We start from the raw sequence: 19,801 nt of genomic DNA, 5'->3' as shown, positions 1-19,801 counted from the left end.
ATATTAATTTAAAGCATGGTGATCTTAAGATGTATTATGAACCTGTTAATAGTATATTTTAACATTAGTCCATTTAAAAATCATGTACAGAATTGATTTCCTGGTGACTCGTGCTCCCTGTTAGTGTCTTTAAATTCTAATTAAACCCTTCAAATATATATATTCTTATGAATCAACTGTGCTCACAACGTCACTAGTTAGAAATGCTTATTGATATTAAAAAAGCAACTTCATATTTGTAGAATCGCAAAAATGATGAAGCCTCTTACGAAAAAATGCTTAAGCTGCGTCGAGATTTAAGTCGGGCTGTTACTATTCTAGAGATGATAAAAAGAAGAGAAAAGAGTAAAAGGGAGCTATTGCACTTAACACTGGAAATTATGGAAAAGAGGTAAAGTATATTTTAATTGCTTTAGGAAGTATGGTACCATTAACATTTTGTATATTGAGTTAATTTATTTCCTAGGCAATTAATTATGTGTAATTTCAGAAATATCTTCTTTTAGTAATAATTAGAGACTGTTTAAGTGTGTGGTGTCATATTGTAGTTTGTATGATTTTACATGTGTTCTTTTATATTCTTTAAAAGTGACTTAGTTCACTAAAGTTAAAATATACCAGGTATTTCCATTTCAAAATCTTTCTAATATGTATGTTTTTAAATACTGGACTTAAAAGAATGAGGGGAAAAGGCTCATAAATCTTAACACTCAAATTTTTTTTTTTCTTTTTTTTTTTTTTCCTTTTTGTCTTTTACCACGTCCGGCAACGGATCGCAACCCTCAGTGTTGCCCCCGTACCGGACCGGGACCGGCCACGGGATCGCAACCCTCGGTGTTGCTCCCGCGCCTCGCTCAGCCAGTGAGCGGGAACTGGTCTGTATGTGGGATCCGAACCCTCGGCGGGAGCGCAGCTGCGCTTCCCAAGCGGCGCACTATAGCAGTGCGCCACCGGGCCGGCCCAACACTCAAATAATTTTTTGGCAAAGGACAAAATGAAAACTTCAAGCCCTTTACTGCTCTGTTTCTCAGTCCCTTTCCTTAAAGAAAACCATTGTTAAATTTTCCTTTAAGAAAAGTTAGTTTTATAGCACAGGCAATTCTAATAAGCAGAAAGTTCTCAGGTCCATTTTAAGCATTAACTTCAACTTCTCCACCAAATCTTTCACCAAAATTGCTGAGTTAAAATTCCACAGTCATTTTCCCACAGTCATTTATTTTTTCCCACAGTCATTTATTTATGTACCAAGATAAAGCTGTAAGCCAAAAAAGTAGAAGGAAGAAACAAAAGGAATTATGTAATCTTTGATTTTAATAGACATTCAGCAAATAGTTCAGATTTAACTATAATCTTAAGTCTAATAGATGTTTATAATTATATCCCAGTTGGTTATTAATGGTTCTATGGATAAGTATTTACAAAACTGACTTTTTAAACTTTCTTTTTTCCCCCAGCTTTATTTAGGTATAATTGACAAATAAAAATTGTGTGTTTCTGTATGTTGATCAAAGGATACAAACTTGCAGTTGTAAAATGAATAAGTTCTGGAGACCTAATATACAGCATGGTTAATTACAGTGCATTGTATACTTGAAATTTGCTGACAGTCGATCTTAAGTAATTTCACCCCCCACACACACACAGAGTAATTATGTGAGGTGATAAATATGTTAATTAGCTTGATTGTGGTAATAATTTTGCAGTATCTACATATATCAAAACATGTTGAACACCTTGAATATATACAATTTTAACTTTCTTTTTATAATTTCAGGTATAATTTGGGTGACTATAATGGAGAGATCATGTCTGAGGTTATGGCACAGAGACAGCCAATGAAACCTACTTATGCCATCCCCATCATCCCTATTACTAATAGCAGTCAATGTAAACATCAGGAAGCAATGGATGTGAAGGAGTTTAAAGTTAATAAGGTGATTCAAGTTTTTGTAGTAATTGTATCTGATAATAGGGTGGTATTTTATTATGAGAATGAGATTAAAGAAGAAAAATACATATGCTGTAAAACTTTAATGATTATGGCATATTATGAAGAAAAGCAGAAATTTATAATTAAAATTTTATTTTCATTTTTGTTATTTCCTTATGTTATACAAGGAAGATTTTGTTACTAAATCTGATAAAAGGAATATGCTACTAGTTGTAGAATTATGATGTGTTGAAATAATTCAAACAAAATATGGAGTTTGAGGGAGAAGGACATGAAATCCTTCCTGGTGTGATGAGTTTATCTTATCTTTGTGGACATACATGTGTGTAAATGGAAGGAAAAATATGAGGGAATTCAGGTCTCTCTTTTTAATAGTTTGTTCTATAGATAATGGTTAAGAAATGGAAATATTTGACAATTTAGCCAAATACTATCACAATATGTAAAGAATAAAATTGGTGATGGGAAATAAAATTAGTGAAGAGAAATTGAGGGAAATAAAGGAAGGTGGTACCATCTTGAAAAATGTGCATCTGAGGAGAAAAAGTACTTTGTGTATTTTTTGTATGAAATTTATAATGAAACTTAAAACCCACCATACCAGTTCAATTTGGGGAGTAGGTGAGTCTGCCATCAATTTTGTTATCTCTCCCTTGTTGTTTAATACTGTTTTTGCTATTTTTTAATTGTGGTGACACAGACATTCAAACCTGAATGTACAACTTGCCATATTAGTTAGAGTAAATGATTTCCCCAGCATGGACTTTATTTCCTGTCATTTAGAGGAATGCCAGGGACCACTGTGAGGAAACATGGACATTTTGATTTAAAGAAAGTGTTGGGGAGGGTGGGCAGGAGAATAAAGAGTTACTCTCTCTGATAATCTAGAAAGTTAGGGTTATACTCCAAAATAATGTTTCCTTTGTTCATATAAATATATCATCCATAGACACATTTAAATTTTGTATTTATCTAAGTTTTACGTTCTGCATTTATAATTTATTAGTTCTAAATGTGCCTTCAAGATTTAATAGGGTTTTTCCCTGTGTGAACCCTACATGACTTTGTAGACTACTTCAGTGTTATCCTTCAGCTTTTATATTTCAAGATTAAGCTCTTTCAATTGTCCTATTCTATGTGCCAGAAATGTAGGCCCTGACACTGAAAGTGCTTTTCTTTAATGAGAATCAGTAATGGGGCTGTTTCTGTTATCTTGATAATTTTTTATTGTAGTTTAAGTAATTGGATCCCAAACTTTATTGAATCAGCTCAAGCTTTTAAATTGCACGTGTAAGAAAAACAGTAGATAATAGTGCAGTCTTAAAAGCACAGTTCTAGCTGATTATTGATACTAAGTTTTAAATAATGTTTGGTGTTGCCGTAACCAGCTTTTGATTCAAGACTGTCCTGTCGATGCAACAGTAGAAATTGTGGACATATACCTATTAGTTTAATAGGTAACATTTCCCAGAAAAATCACAGTGCCATAACCTATAACATAAATACTTTGCATATTTACATAAGCAAGATACTTGCTGTGGTCTTTTTCTTCTGAGTAAATTTAATTTTTGCTCCTGATCTTTCTTACCTATTGCCTCCACATCAAATTCATACTTCTGACCTTTGCCATCATCTGCCATATATATTTTTAACATGTGCTATGTTCCTCTTCTACATTTTATTCTTGTGCTTCGCATTTAATGATTTCACATTTTTATTCTCTAAAACTGCTCGAAGTTCATCAGTCCAGAAAGCCTTCATTAGTCAGCTAGCAAATCCTTACTATTTTATTTTTATAACTTTCATAACTTTATTTTCCACTATGTTAATTGCTTTCTGTGTATGTAAAATCATTTTCATTATTTTTTCTGTATTGATTTGCTATTTCTTGAGAGTAAGTATTACATATCCTTTTTCCTTTTATCTTCTCCTAGAATTTGTATTTAAAATATTAAAGTGGAGAAGCCAGCAGTAAATACTAATTGCAGTTATAGGAATTCAGAAGCTGGAGAACCTCTGTTCTCTTCTTTTACTTTAATGGAAACAAAATAGTTTATAGGATTACGTTTAGTTTGTAGAACAAATTCATGCTTTCACAGAGGCTAACTTCTCTAAGTCTTTATAATATAATATGGCCAAATATAAGAGTTTTGTGTCTCTTATGACTATTAATGCCTTGATTATAGCAGTAAACTTTTTTTTAATTTCTCAAAAACCTGCAGTTTTGTTGAACATGATTTCTAGTGTATAATTAATTCATGGCTTTGTTGCAGCAAGATAAAGCTGATCTTATCCGACCGAAACGGAAATATGAAAAGAAGCCCAAAGTCTTACCATCTGCTGCTGCTACTCCTCAACAGACGAGTCCTGCTGCATTGCCAGTCTTTAATGCTAAAGATTTAAATCAGTATGACTTTCCCAGCTCAGACGAAGAACCTCTCTCCCAGGTAAATATAAGAATATATATTTACCTGAATATAGAGGAGGAATGTAGGAAGTCACATGTTTGACCTACTTCATTTATTTTATGTAAAGGTTTTGTCTGGCTCTTCAGAAGCTGAGGAAGAGAATGATCCTGATGGTCCTTTTGCTTTCCGTAGGAAAGCAGGCTGTCAGTACTATGCTGTAAGTTTCAGACTTTCTTTGTAAATAACAAACTGTTTACCTTAAGCTGAAAAAATAAAGTAATTCATATTTTTTTTAAGCCCCACTTAGACCAAACTGGCAACTGGCCTTGGACTAGTTCTAAAGATGGAGGATTAGGGGATTCGCGATATAGATACTGCTTAACTACTCTCACCGTACCCCAAAAGTGTGTTGGATTTGCACGAAGACGGGTTGGGCGTGGTGGAAGGTAAGGTATTTCTGTATTTCTTGCATAGGGATATTGTAGAGTAAGGTAATTGAGTCTAAAGTTTAAAGTGAGGGGCTGGCCAGTTAGCTGGTTGGTTAGAGTGTGGTGCTGATAACACAAAGGTCCAAGGTTCAATCCCTGTACTGGTCAGCCACCAAAAAAATAAAAAATAAAATGAGATAATCCTTCTCTACAGCTCATTAAGTTCCAATTTGCTGTTCTTAACTGATTTGTTGACTGAAATATTTTTGCCTCTTTGCTACCTGGTTCTTACACAATCATAGCTTTTAATGCCTAACTCTTAACAGGTCTTAATGGATCTGCTTTTCTCCCCAACATTGAAAACTTCAGATAAATTATCAAGGGATAGAATTCTGAGAAGAGGCAACAGATGAAGACAAGTATAAATCGTGATTGCACACACTGTATTAAGTTAAAGAAATTACAAAAAATTATTTCAGGAATTCTGGGAGATATTGGGAAAAGGTATTAAATAGGCCACGAATTGTCACATTAACTACTATAATGGGTTGTTTAACTCGTCAGTGAAAAAGATCCATTCATGACCTGATCTTGACATCCCAGTTAGTCAAGATCTAATTGTACTTCCTTTGTTTAAACCTGATAGAACTCCTGCATGCTCTGAATGCCTTTATGTAAGAAGTTGTTTGTGTGGGGGGAGGAAAGGAATTGCAAGGAAAAGGAAAGATGTTAATGTGGAATGTGAAAAAAAATCAAAAGGCAAAACAGATAATAGTATCAAGGTGCTTTCAGGAAGAAACCCAAGGGTGTAATTTATGATAACTTAATAGCTTATGTATAGATTTCTTTCATTTTAATTCTTAATTGCAGTTTTTATCACTTAAACAGAATTATTTGGGCACTAAAATACATTTTATTTAATCCCTTTTTTTCCATCACTATGTTGACATCAGTAGTAGTGAAAATTCTATATGTTGGCTATATTTTATTCTGTTATACTAGAATTAATCAATGTTAGCATTTTGAGATGGCATCATTTATAAAGTTTACATAAATAACATAAAAATATATCCTTTAGAGTAGTGGGTCTCATATTTTGTCTGTAAGAAATCTTAAATATCGGGCCAGCCCGGTGGCACACTCGGTAGAGTGCGGCGCTTGGGAGTGTGGCGGCGCTCCCGCCGAGGGTTTGGATCCCATATAGAGACCGGTCCGCTCACTGGTTGAGCACAGTGCGGGCGCGACACCGAGGGTTGCGATCCTGTTGCCGGTCGCGGTAGGGGCGCGACACCAAGGGTTGCGATCCCATTACCAGTCACAAAAAAGACAAAAAGGAAAAAAAAAAAAGAAATCTTAAATATTATAAAATATCACGTCTTTTACTGTGTTTCTCCTCCCTTCCCTTCTCCCCCCCAAAAAGAATGAAGTTTTTATGTAAATACAAACAAATATGTCAGCAACATTTTACAAAGTGTTTTTTTTTATGCTTTATAATGTAAGTGAAAATCTTTGAAGAAAGAACTTTTATCATAAATTGTGCTTTTAGCTTGTAAGAGCCAAATTCTGAAACAATCAGTTTTATAGCTTTTAAATATTCAGTATGAGTTGGCTTTTGGGGAGTTGGGGAGAGAAAGAAAAACCTCTTTCTGTAATCTTTGAATAGCTACTTTAAATATATGTTTCCTGTCTTGTTTTTAATAGGGTCTTACTGGACAGAGCTCATTCAGAGTATGACAGTATGTTTCGCCATCTGGATTTGGAAATGCTTTCCTCACCACAACATTCTCCAGTCAATCAGTTTGCCAATACCTCAGAAACAAATACCTCGGACACATCTTTGTCTAAAGACCTCAGTCAGATACTAGTCAATATCAAATCATGTAGATGGCGGCATTTTAGGCCTCGGACACCATCCCTACATGACAGTGACAATGATGAAGTCTCCTGTAGAAAATTATATAGGAGTATAAATCGAACAGGAACAGCACAACCTGGGACCCAGACATGCAGTACCTCTACGCAAAGTAAAAGTAGCAGTGGTTCAGCACACTTTGGTATGTTTATTAGTTATGATGTACATTTCTATAGAAATGTTGGGTTCATCCATTTTTTTTTTTTTTTTTTTTTTTTCATTTGTGGTCTTTTAGATTTATAGCTAAAATTTCATTTCTTTCATAACAGTTTTTTTAAAAAAGTTTTTTTTTTTTTTTTTTTTTTTTTTTGCATATGTGGTCTATTAGATTTATAGCTAAAATTTCATTTCTTTCATAACAGTTTTTTTAAAAAAGACCTAGGTCTAAGTATTTATTTGAATTTTGTTGCTATAGGAGTTTGTCTTCATTTAAACATGCCCATGTTCAAAAGGTGGTTTATTACTATTTAATATGTAACATTTGTTTCCTGGATGCAGTTCATGAACCACAAGATTCATCAATTATGTTTCTAAGTAATAGGAAAAGAAAATAGACCCTAAATTGTTACTGTTTTATGCTCGGACACTTCTCTAGTCTTTTACCTAGTCTGCTAAAATGTAGAGACCAGCGAGTCAGTAGCTATGCATAACCTTGTATGCTGACACAATAATTCATAATAATTTATAAGAAACTAATTTTTCAGAAAACATTTAAGTTAAAGGGTTATTTTAATACTCTTGGAAATATTTTCAGATAATATTTACTTTATTACTATGGTTACATTGTGAAATATGTCTAAAATAGCTGCTTTCTACTTAAAATATTCCTATAATCTTAGCTTTCTATTTTAAAAAAAGTATAAGTCTACATTATTTGACATATACAAATTATAGAAATTCACTGTTAAAATTATGTACAACAGATTTTTGTAAAGCTAATTTAAATATAGATTTTGAAAGGTCTGTAATATATTTATTCTGTTTTTTCTAATTACCTGGTAGGGTTATAGTTAATCCACCTCATAAATAAGAAAATTTGCTCTTATTCTTAAAAACCTCCAGAAAATGTTCCATAAACTAATTTACTTGGTGCTTAAAAAAAAAAGTACTTCAATGCAATGGAAGTCTTTCAGCTCATGAGAAAAATAATCACATTTCAGAAATCAACTGGAAGATAAAGTTATTCTGAGGCCTAACACATTATTTATAATCTCATTAATTATAGCATCTTTATCACCAAAAGCCAGTTTCTCTCTGCTTTTTTATAGTCTTAAAAATCAAAGAACTTTACAATATGAAGAAAGACTTAAATATAGTGTGAGTGTAGAGACTTTGAAAGTGTAAACTTATAATAGTTTTCCCTGATAATTAAGCTTTTATAATGTACAAAATTCTTTGCGACTTCCTCAGAGAAAATAGGCATGTTCTTCTCTACCCCTTAAAATAGAGACGTTTAAGTGTATAACTATCTTAAGGGTTTAATAATTATCTTTTTTATGTAAATTGTTTTGCTATACTACTTAAGTAGGCTTATCAATATCAATTGTAAAACTTACTTGATTTGTGTTTGCCAAAGAATATTAAAAGGTGAAATAACCAAAAGTTTAATTAAAAAAAAAAAAAAAAAACTGGGGCCGGCCCGGTGGCGCACTGCTGCAGTGCGCCGCTTGGGAGCGCGGCGGCGCTCCCGCTGAGGGTTCGGATCCCACATACAGACCGGTTCCCGCTCACTGGCTGAGCGAGGGGCGGGCACAGCACCGAGGGTTGCGATCCCGTTGCCGGTCCTGGTCCGGTACGGGCACGACACTGAGGGTTGCAGTCCGTTGCCGGACACGAAAAAAGACAAAAAGAAAAAAAAAAAAAAAGAAAACCTGTAGTAATCTTGTAATTTTTCTTAATCATTTCTTCTCCCATATAAGTAATACAACTTTTTTTTTTTTTAAGAAATGGGCTTATCTATTTTTTGCCTGTTGTACTTAATTGTTTAAAATTTTCCCTTAAATTTTGCTAGATCTTCCTGTATACTTAGAGAATAGATGCTTGCAAACTACTATAGGGTGTAACACTATTCTTTCATATTTGTGAATATTCCCAGAGACCTAAAGCTTTTTCTCTTTGTGCACTATAAAGAATATTACAGGGCAGTCATATTGCATGTGCATTTAACTTAAATGAATTCAACCGTAGGTCCCTGGCAAAACAAGGAAAATTTAGCAGTTCAAATGTTATACAGTATTCTAAATACAGTTCTACTACAAGAATGTATTCTCCAGAATGGGCCCAGAATGGGCCCAGAATGGGCCCAGAATGGGAGAAGTGAATCTTCTGTTCCCCTTACCCTGTCAGTGCCTTCATTGCTACTTCATTTGTAGGTAAACCATCTCAACTCACTCAGTGTAATTGTAGTTTTAAAGATAAAAATTTTGTTTTCATACAGCATGGCCCCCACATACAAAACAACTACTTTATCTGGTGCCTAACCAAAGAGACTCTGATTTAGTCTGATGCCAGATGAAACACTGACTGTGCTGGGCTTATTGAAAAAGAAAAGTCTCCATCAGGGTACTCTCTAAAGGAATTTTCGAGGCTTAATTTTGAATATACTGATTTTAGAAATTAATCATGTGAGGTATGAGTCAGTTGATACACTTTCCTGCTGCTTAAGCCAAGTATGTGGGTTATAATTTAACCATTTTTGATTATTCAGTCTTTGCTATAAATATTAGTATCTATACTTCTGCTGTGACATAGTGATGCCCTCTGGGCTGGTTTTCCCTTTCCTAAATAATCATCTTATAAGGGCCTATTTACTCTCATTTTTACATGAGAAGTTCTAAATGAAGACATCAGGACTCTTCATTTTTAAGTACATGAACTTTAACACACCAACTCTGTTTCAACTGCTCAGAATCTTCTTTTCTGGTTTCCCAGTCTTGGCCACTTTGGATAGTTGAGTAACAAAACAAGTAGCCTAATTAGTCAGGTGTTAGAGGTAGCCTTATTATTAGTCAGGTGTTGAGTGCATGGTCCTCTGGATACTGTGTAGCAGAATAACACAGTATTGAAGAACTTGGCAGTACGTACTATCTGCATATTTAGAATTTCTAGGACTAGGTTTTAGTACTTAACGATAAACTTTATTTTTAATCTTTAGTTAATATGTGATTTGGACAGTGTCCAAATACAGTTTTCTAATGTATTTTTAAATCCACAGAAGCACCTTTGAAAATTTTGTGTTTGGTCAGTGATTAAGTATTCATTTGCATGTGTTTGAGTTATCTTAGTATAATTTAGTTTGTAACAAAATTTTAATCTTACTGTGAAAAGGAACTCTAGATTTGAGCACTGGATATTTCATTAGATTTTGTAAATCTGTAGGACCTTAATCTTTATTCAGATGTGTTTCAAAATTCAGAATATTTTTACTGTAGAAAGTGAATTTATCACATACCATTCATAGCAGAGTCTGGAGTAGCACCTGTAGTAAAATACATTAATAGTTCTACAGTTGTATGGTGAAGTGCAAGAATATTCACACTAAGAGATGTATTTGACTACAAATAATCTCATGTTTTAAGTAATTCGCAACTAGATGAGTTTGGGTCTGGTCATAGTTTGCCACCATATGAATTATAACAAACTTTGGTTTTCAAATTGGATTTCTAGATGGCCGATAAGGGCTCATAAACCCTGTCAATTCAAGCTCACTATAAATAGGGGATCATACTTAATTAAACTACCTGAAGAGTCATTTCACTTTATATTTATTTCTTGAAAGTTACCTTTTTTTCCTATATTAAAATAGTGTACCACTCAAAGAAATTTTTAATTCAGGGTTGTCTTTTAAAATAGACGTTTGGGTGGTGTTTTTCATTTGTTTGTATTTTCTTGTTTTTTAACAAAGTATATATTTTGGTGATTTAGACTCCATCTTCCCCTGCTGAATTTTTATATTATTTATTTTTTCCTAAATGCCTGTCACCCTCCCCACCCCTATTCCTTTGATTGTTTCAGTTGATCTGCTCCAGCTACTGGAGTGAGAGGCTACAGCCTGAACTATAGTTTATTCCAGGTGTGGCACACCACACCTTGGTTTCCTTGTATAAGAAGTGGACTCATGAGTATTAGATTATTTCATCTAAATTCCTACCCCAGAGAATTGGTTAGTTAGAAGCTATCAAAACAAAGATAGTTTTTTACTTGTGCCTAAACATTTCTAGTGAGGGTAAATTCACCAACTTCATAGATTAAGTTATTCTACATTTGGGGATCTTGATTAGAAAGTTTGTCCATATTTTGAACCAAAAGCTGCCTCATTAAATGTAAACCACAGATTTCTGTTTTGCCCTTGGCAGCATACCAAGTATGTTTGCTCATTCTCCAGCATCATAGTGTCCTGCAAATATTTGAAGTGGTGCCATGCTTTCTTCCCTAGCTCCATTCTCAGTTAAATATTCTCAGCTGTTAATCATATCCTTCACATGACGTTTCTCCCCTATAGAGAATCTTGTTCATCAGATGCTGTACATATGAGGTTTTCTTAAGCACTTCGTTGATACTGTTGGTACATAAAAAGTTTAATTATTTCATTAAATCTAAACCAGAATTTTGTCTATTTTTAAATTTAAAATCTCATCGATTTGGGTTTTTTTTTTTTTTTTTACTTCCACTACTAATCTGTGTAACCTCAGACGGAAGTTTCATCTCTAGTATGAGGTTGTAGGAGGAAATCACCAAGGGTTCTTCCTGATCTCAAATTTTGGGGGGTTCTGTGAAATGGTTCTGATTCTAAATTTGGTCATCTGTCCACAATAACCATTTTGCCCATCTTTGTATGAATGACAAATTTTACTGCTACTCCACTATATCTGGAGGTAGAGATACAACCTAAAAACTTTCTACCTTGATATCTCAATCCATTTCTAAAGATTTAGGGTCATTTTTGTCTTATTTTCATTTAGCCTTTGTTTAGAGTTTTGCCTTATAATAGTACTGAGACCTGAGGACTTCTCAGTTTTCCATATAAATAATAATGTAAACCCATTTCAGATTGTATTTGCCCAAATTTACTTCCTTATCTTTGTTCAAGCTTTTCTACTTATTCACACAGCCTTCATTTGGACTGGAATTTTATTTCTCAGAAGAAATATAAAATCTTATAGTTGAAAAGGGCCTAATGATCACCTAATTTAATCACTTTCACATTTTAGATGAAGATACTAAGTCCGGAAGTTTAAATAACTTGTCCAGGAATACTCAGCTAGTTATGATAGACTAAAAAAGTTAAGGTTTCTTATCCCTGGACCTGGAACTGTGGTTTTTATTACCACCGCTTCCAGCTTATATGCTGCTCTGTGGATTTCTTCTAGATCATTTACCAAAAATATCTAGGGAAAATGTTAATAGACTCTAGAGTATAGTGATATCTAGGCTAACAAAGTGTAATATAGTGATCAGAAATGTTGAGTAATTAGTGATCTAAAATGTCGGTTGCATTTTTATTTCTAAATCTGTATTAGAAAGAAGTTAACAGTTAAAAAAAGTGAAATTCACAAGACCCTCAGAGACCCAGGATTAAGATGTTAAATAGGGCAAAAGTATTTGAAATTTTATTCAAATTGATTTCCAATTAATTATTGCTAAGTTTTTAATTATCACAAACACTGGCAAAATTCTACAAAAGAATGCTTCCATTTATATAAATGGAGGTCTTATTAAATGCTAAATTATAGTTTTTCTAGATATGTAATGACCTGAAGTGGTCTGTTTTTTTTGTTTTTCATTTACTGAGCAATCCCTGCTAGAAAAATCAAGGCTTAGGCAATACATTCAAACTTAGGAAATTAAAGTATAAATCTCAAAAATAGATTGGTAAAAGTGTCTAATAAATTAAGGATGTTTTGGTTTAGACAGTTATTTTTTATGGATCTAATTATGAACATTTTTTCAGGGCAGAATTATTTTTTGTAGATTTTCTTCAAGTTTTGATGCAGCACATTTCTGTTATATGGAAATGGTCATGTTGACAGAAAGATACTTTTATGTCAATATTTAGGAATCATTCTAAGAGTAATGTCAGTAAAAGTCTTCCCTGTAGATTTTAGATCTGTGGATTACAAACATAGTAGGAAAAGGAATGTCAGATATCAACTAAATTTGTAACACACACACAAAATATGAAAATCAATAGTAGAATTTTTCCAACAGGAAATTACTTTTTTGCCCTTGTAGCCCAGGAATCTAGTACAGCTCAAGCATAAGACCCTGGGTAAATGCTAATAACTTATGAGGTTTTCTTGAATATGATTTTATGATTTTTTGATTTATTTGAAATATGGTGGAATTTGTACCTGAGCATTGTCTAGTTGTACCAGGCAGGAGCAGTATCCTGGAGGATAGAGAAAGTTTCTTCATGAGTTATAAGTGAAAATTATAAAACTTGAAGTGATATTCTAAGTTATCAAACTGTAGTTAAACAATAGCAGCAAATTAGGTGACAGTACTTTGAAAACATTAAACTTCAGATTGAGGAAATTTGCATGGTTTATAGATTCCCTGGTAACCAGGGATGCATGATAACCCTTTTTTTACTTTAAAATAATTCTTACTCAGACATCATAGGCTTCTTAAAGAAGCCTTAAAAGTCAGATGTATTGTGATTGTATGTGCTTTTTTTTTTCTTCCTTTTTTTAATTGGCAAAAAAGCAGAGAAAAAAAGAAAAAGGTTTCCTTTTTAAAAACTGCACACACTTTTTGGGGGGGGTAATAAATGAACATTTTTTTGTTTGTTTTTTTTAGAACTGAGCTCTCCATAGACAAACATAAGTAGCATAACACAGTGTCTTTCCTCAGACATCATTCTGTACAGTAAATCAACATAAACAACTCCGTTCTTATTGACTGGATTTTTTCCAGGTGGGTTAATTGGGTGGGGAAAATTAATTAACCTTAACATTGGAGCCTGTTGTCTTCCTGTTAAACTTAAAGGATGGGTTCTCTCTTTTTTTTTTTTTTTTTAAAGTAATAAACCAACAACCTTATTTTTCATATAAAGGAAATTTTTGTAATGACTAAGACTAGAAAATATGTAGAAGAGTTAGGGATCGTGATCTGAATGCATTGGGAAGGTAATATGGGTAAAATAGAAACCAAGTGGTAATTATCATATTTCTTCTCAAGCTCAGTGCACAGTTGAATTCCAGATCTGTAGATTAAAAAAACTGATACTACCTTTCTACACTGTCTAGCACAAGTGTCACAGCTTTACGAAAATAATGGTGTTGAAACTTGGGAAGTGAGTTCGCTTTCCTATGTTTAATTCAGGAAGTTTAATATTCTTTTTCTTTAAAGTCAAGTCACTCTTGTTAAATGTGATAGCAGAAATGCTGAAATTTTCATTTGGAAGTGATCTTTAGCAGGATCATGAACATTTGTCAAATGCTTTAATTTTGCACAAATTTTTTAAATGCTGGATTTGTTTTAGTATTGTAAGATGTACGTGATATCTATGCATTTTTATAAAGAATTTCCTCATTTTATGTTCAGCATTTACAGCCGAACAATACCAGCAACATCAACAGCAACTGGCACTAATGCAGAAACAGCAGCTTGCACAAATTCAGCAACAGCAAGCAAATAGTAATTCCTCCACCAACACTTCACAGGTGAGGGATTTGTCTGTCTTATGATTATCCCTCATTGTTTCCCACCAGAGTTCATCTCTAATTACCAACTGTTGTCATAGAACCTTCCATCTAACCAGCAGAAAAGTGGCTTTCGCCTGAATGTACAGGGTTTAGAAAGAACATTACAGGTGAGTATGGAAGCTGTTGCCTCTGCTCCCTATTTTAAAAAGTAAAACTAAAAAGCATATTTAAATGAGATGGAGACATAATCTTTGAGTCTGACCTGTAGTCCGTTAATGTACCACTTTTATACAAAACCGCACCCAGTTCATTATCTTGGGCATTTTAATTATTAAGACTTTTTTTTTTTTTTTTGTCTTTTTCCGTGTCCGGCAACGGATCACAACCGTCAGTGTCGCCCCCGTACTGGACCGGGACCGGCAACGGGATCGCAACCCTCGGTGTTGCCCCCGCGCCTCGCTCAGCCAGTGAGCGGGAACCGGTCTGTATGTGGGATCCGAACCCTCGGGCGGGAGCGCCGCCGCGCTTCCCAAGCGGCGCACTATCCAGTGTGCCACCGGGCCGACCCAATTATTAAGACTTTTTAAAATTATACCAAAGTAACATTTTTACTGTTGAAAGAGATCACTTTTAAACCTAAAGCATGATAAGTGCTTGCCATTTAAACACATTTAGGGCTTAAAGCATGAAATTTGAGTTTGTAAGCATCTTGTGCGAAAAATTCATTTTTACAAATTCGAGGAGCCTCTGAATTTTTAGGTTGAATTATGATGTGACATTTTGTTACTTTCATTTCTAAAGGGATTGTTATCTTACTGTCCCAAAGGTGCCTTTGGTTGTGTGTGTGTGTGTGTGTGTGTGTGTGTGTGTGTGTGTGTGTGTGTGTAAGTTAGGTGCAAGAAGTTTACATATTCATTTGTTCATTATATGCACTTGAATTGCAAATTATATGCCTTGCAAATCACTGAAATGTTTTATTACCATGTTTCTTTTCAACACTTTATCTTGGAGGCTTGCTGTTTCGTCATTATAGAAGGCTTATTTTGGTAACTGACTTGAACTTACTATATGAGTGTACTTCAAAGAGTTCATGGATAAATAGAATTAAAAGATAATACAAATCTTTCTATGAACTTTTTAGAAGTACGCTTGCATATTGTCATATATGAAGATCAAAATTCATAACCCTTGATTTTTAGAAAATTACTTATCCTTCCTCATTGATCACTATCAAAAGAAACAATTTCAGTAGTTTGCCATTTTTGTTTATATCCAAGCTGATTTTGGTGTACCTTTCTGTGTAGCTTTAATACTAATATGAAACTAAGTGATACTGATTAAATTGCTTTTGTATTTTCTTTTTAGGGTTTTGTTTCTAAGACTTTGGATTCTGCTAGTGCTCAATTTGCTGCTTCTGCTTTGGTGACATCAGAACAACTGATGGGATTCAAGATGAAGGATGATGTGGTGCTTGGAATTGGGGTGAATGGCGTCCTTCCAGCCTCAGGTAAGGATAAAGGCACTTAAATTGTTTCGATTGTATTTATAACATATATCTGTAATACAAACAGCAAAGTTATACATTGTGTTTAGATGCCTCTTTCTTTTTCTCTCTAGGAGTATACAAGGGCTTACACCTCAGTAGTACTACACCAACAGCACTTGTACATACAAGTCCATCAACAGCAGGTTCAACTTTGTTACAGCCTTCAAATATTACACAGACTTCAAGTTCCCACAGTGCACTGAGTCATCAAGTAACTGCTGCCAATTCTGCAACAACTCAGGTTCTGATTGGGAACAACATTCGATTAACTGTACCTTCATCAGTTGCCACTGTAAACTCTATTGCCCCAATAAGTGCACGACATATACCTAGGACTTTAAGTGCTGTTCCATCATCTGCCTTAAAGCTGGCTGCCGCAGCAAACTGTCAAGTTTCCAAGGTTCCATCTTCATCCTCTGTAGATTCAGTTCCAAGGTGAGTAGTTATTTTAAACCTAAAATGTTTTTAAAATATGATATTTAACTTAAGACCTCTGGCATTGCTCTTTACCTGTTTCTTTGTATTTTCTGCTATTTTCCTTTTGTACATTAAAAATGAGAATTGATTCCGTATTTACTCAAGAACTAAAAAGATGAATGTTGTAATTCAGTACACATTAATCGAGAATTTAAACTAATGACATAGTGAGTATCACATATATGATTTGGACATCCCTTAGTATAACAGTAGCTAATAATGATCTCGTTTTTCTTCCACCTTTGGATGGAAGGAGTTCTCTTTAGAATGTTTCTTAACGATTTCTTACACAGCCTCTTGAGTAAACAGAATTGATAGACCCCCCCACCACCACCACCATCACTAGTATGTTAAGCTGTTCTTAATAATGTAAATAAGGTAAAGATTTACAGTATTTATGTTAGGTCAATTTTCAATAAAGCCATTACTTCTTATGCTAACTTGTCTTCTCAGGTTTCCATAGAAAGTTTAGAGTTTTTTCTCAGGCTCTATTATGTTTTAAATATTAATAGTATACTATGGGAGAAAAAAAGAGAAAAGCATTTTTAGTTTAGTTGGAAGCATAAAAGTAGGAAAGTTAAATAACATTAACTATAGATAATAGGTTAAAATTGGTCTAGAAGACAATTATATATAGACATTATGTGCTTGTCAAATTAATTATACAGATGATGGCTGTAATTTCAGTATAAGGAGAAATCTTCACGATGGGAATGTTCTACAAATAAGATCATATTTAGTCTGGGGTAATTTGTTTGGGCAAAGAAGAGAAAGAAAAAGAGCACCTCAGGCTGGTGGAGTAGGCTAAGTGAAAATACACAGTTGGGGAAATACAAGTATTCAGAGTTTAACAAGTAAACTAGTTTTTCTAGAGGTCTGGGAAGGTTAGTAGTTGAAATTAGAATGACAGGAGAAGACCAGACTGTGGAACACCTTGAATGCCAGACTGATATTTAGACTTTTTTCAGCCAGTAGTGGTTGAGAAAAGGAAAGAGAAAAGATCAGGGTTTGTAGCAACAGATTTTAGGCTTTAGTTTCCAAACCCATGCATCCCTGTCTGCTTCCAAGCTTTTACTAGTCATTGTCTGCTCAATACCAATCCATTCTTATTATTATCCTGGGTCTGGTTGTAGCTAATCAGTACCTATATTTCTGACATATATCATGATTTTTATTGTTTTTATGATTAAAAGTCATATCATGATTTATAGTGCTATAGAATTGTATAACCATGGAATATGTGCAGTGTATGGAACTTTTATATCATTTGTCCCTTTGTTTTTAAGATAAGATAACTGAGATCCAGAGAAGTTAATGGCCTATGGCCTTCTCAAAAGTCACTCAGCAATCTAAGTGATAGAATAACTAATATGCTGGCATTCTAATTAGTCTCCCAGTAGCCGTCCTACTGAACTCCATGTGTTAGAACTTAACATCCTGACACGAACCTCGGTCATATTTGTTCCTTTTTTTAAACTCATGAAAGGTTTAATAGAGGAGGAAATAGAAACTACAATTACTAAAACTTGGGAATTCTTTGTTTTTCACATCTAGGTTGCTTGGGTGCTGCTACAATTTTGTTGGTAATATAGTTGAGCATGGAATTTATAGGCAACATTAGTCTGATTTCTGATTGTATATTCCTGATAATAAATTATAAAGGTTTATATTCTTCTACTTGCTATCTTATCCCAAAAGAGTCAAACTTCTTCCTGTTATTAAAAGTAATTAAACTTTTTATTGGGAAGATTGTCTTTTTTTTGCTAAATTTGTACGTTGCAGATAAGTAATTGATTCAACTTTATTTCAACAGGGAAAATCATGAATCGGAAAAGCCAGCACTGAACAACATAGCAGACAATACAGTAGCAATGGAGGTGACGTAGCTTCCTCAGGAGTGGAACTGCAGCCTGGGGACTTGATTAGGTGCTATGCATCAGTAGCATTTTGAATGCAAGGGATGATGGAATGCAGCACATGCGTTTCTGTGGCAGCTGTGGGGACTTGACAGCAATGCTCATCTCTCATGCTTCAATATTTCTTTTCTTACTGTTAATAAGAAAAAATCAACATCTGTAAATTAAGAATACAGCAATTATCTGTACAATACTGCATATTTGTAATACCCTTGTATATATGTTACTTGAATACAGAAATGTTCATTTGTGATGCTTTGCACTTGGGGGTGGGAGGGTGGGAGGGAAATAAATTGCAACAAAGAGTGTGAGATGTGAGATTGTATAGAGATGAAGTGTCATCACATCATGTGCATGGTGCGGAACCTGCTGTTTTATCTATTTATTGTGCCGTGTTTACAGTTTTTTGTACACTGTACCTTCATTGGTTCCTGTGCTGTAGTAAATGTGTTAGGTAGCTGTGGACTCCTTGGTATTTTGTAAATGGTATAACATAACTTGGTTCCCCTCTGGGTCCTTGAGTTTTCTGTGTATCATGTGAAAAAAAATGGTGACATACATACAGAACTTTACAAAAAAAAAAAAAAAAGGCATCAGTTTTTAAAAAAATGGGGAATGTACTGTTAAATGGGGATCTTCCTGGTCTACTACCATTAGGACAAGTAACAAGCTAAAAATGAAGTCTCTTGAATCCTCCCATCCCCACTTACCCACAAAGCTGTGGGTGGTTTCTGGTACTTAAAGCACTAATGTTATGTTGCTGCTCTACAAACAGCCCAGTAGTCCCATTTCCTTCCACACCAAAAAGTGTTAAATCAAGTATGCAAATGGAGTCCTTACAACTGGAGTTTATGTTGTCTTGCCCTTTTTTTAGCACACACACAAAAAATGTACTTTTTTTATTGTCAAATTGTTTTAAAGACTTCATTCTTTACTTGTTCTTACAAAAAGGATATAAGGGAGAAGAATGCAGTAATTGCTGTACGTGTATCATCATTCCAGTTTCTAAAAACAGCCAGCCAGCTTTTTTCCTTTTAAGATTCTCCAGAAGGCTGCAAGGCCAGAACCACAAATATCGGGTGCCTTCCTTTGGAAATATTTGACCTCTCTTCTGTGAAGAGAATGGTACTTAACAGACTACTACTAGTGCTTTGTCAGTACCGAAGTCTGAATGCCCAGTCCAATGGCATACATTATCCTTAAAGTTTTTAATCCCACCTGGAAAAATTGTGATAGAGTTCTCACAAAATAAACCCAGGGCATTACATGTTGACAAACTAATGTGTAGTGGTCTTTTGCTTTTATTTTCAACCCAAGAACTTTTGTGTGACTTTAATTATAGTCATTCATTAAGTGGGGGGGTCAGAATGGGATGGAAATGGGGAGTTATGACTAATAAGTTGAGTTTTTTCAACAATTATTTACTGAATGACTACAATGCCTGGGACTATTTTAGGTCCTATGACAGCAAAAAAAAAAAAAAAAAATCCTTGCCCTCATGGAGTTTATAATCTTAT

General features: G+C 34.2%; 1 protein-coding gene across 4 annotated transcripts in view; it reads left to right on the top strand.

Moving 5' to 3' along the window:
• The window catches only part of EPC1 (enhancer of polycomb homolog 1 (Drosophila)), a 94,796-nt gene extending 75,231 nt beyond the window's left edge, over window positions 1–19,565 (top strand). For 2 of the 4 annotated variants that reach the window (XM_008581549.1, XM_008581547.1), the window contains exons 5-14: window positions 243–391; window positions 1,775–1,934; window positions 4,225–4,398; window positions 4,487–4,576; window positions 4,657–4,805; window positions 6,489–6,841; window positions 14,245–14,363; window positions 15,711–15,852; window positions 15,963–16,326; window positions 18,182–19,565. In XM_008581549.1, coding sequence (XP_008579771.1) covers window positions 243–391; window positions 1,775–1,934; window positions 4,225–4,398; window positions 4,487–4,576; window positions 4,657–4,805; window positions 6,489–6,841; window positions 14,245–14,363; window positions 15,711–15,852; window positions 15,963–16,326; window positions 18,182–18,254 — 1,773 coding nt within the window. In that variant the 3' untranslated portion in view covers window positions 18,255–19,565. Of the gene's footprint in view, window positions 1–242; window positions 392–1,774; window positions 1,935–4,224; window positions 4,399–4,486; window positions 4,577–4,656; window positions 4,806–6,488; window positions 6,842–14,244; window positions 14,364–14,443; window positions 14,513–15,710; window positions 15,853–15,962; window positions 16,327–18,181 lie in introns of all 4 variants that reach the window. The other 2 variants (XM_008581545.1, XM_008581548.1) reach the window with 2 other exon arrangements.
• The last annotated feature ends 236 nt before the right edge of the window (window positions 19,566–19,801 follow it).

This window comes from Galeopterus variegatus, unplaced genomic scaffold (genome assembly GCF_000696425.1).
Source record: "Galeopterus variegatus unplaced genomic scaffold, G_variegatus-3.0.2 Scaffold2391, whole genome shotgun sequence".
NCBI lineage: Eukaryota > Metazoa > Chordata > Mammalia > Dermoptera > Cynocephalidae > Galeopterus > Galeopterus variegatus.
This window is presented reverse-complemented; position numbering and strand designations above follow the sequence as displayed.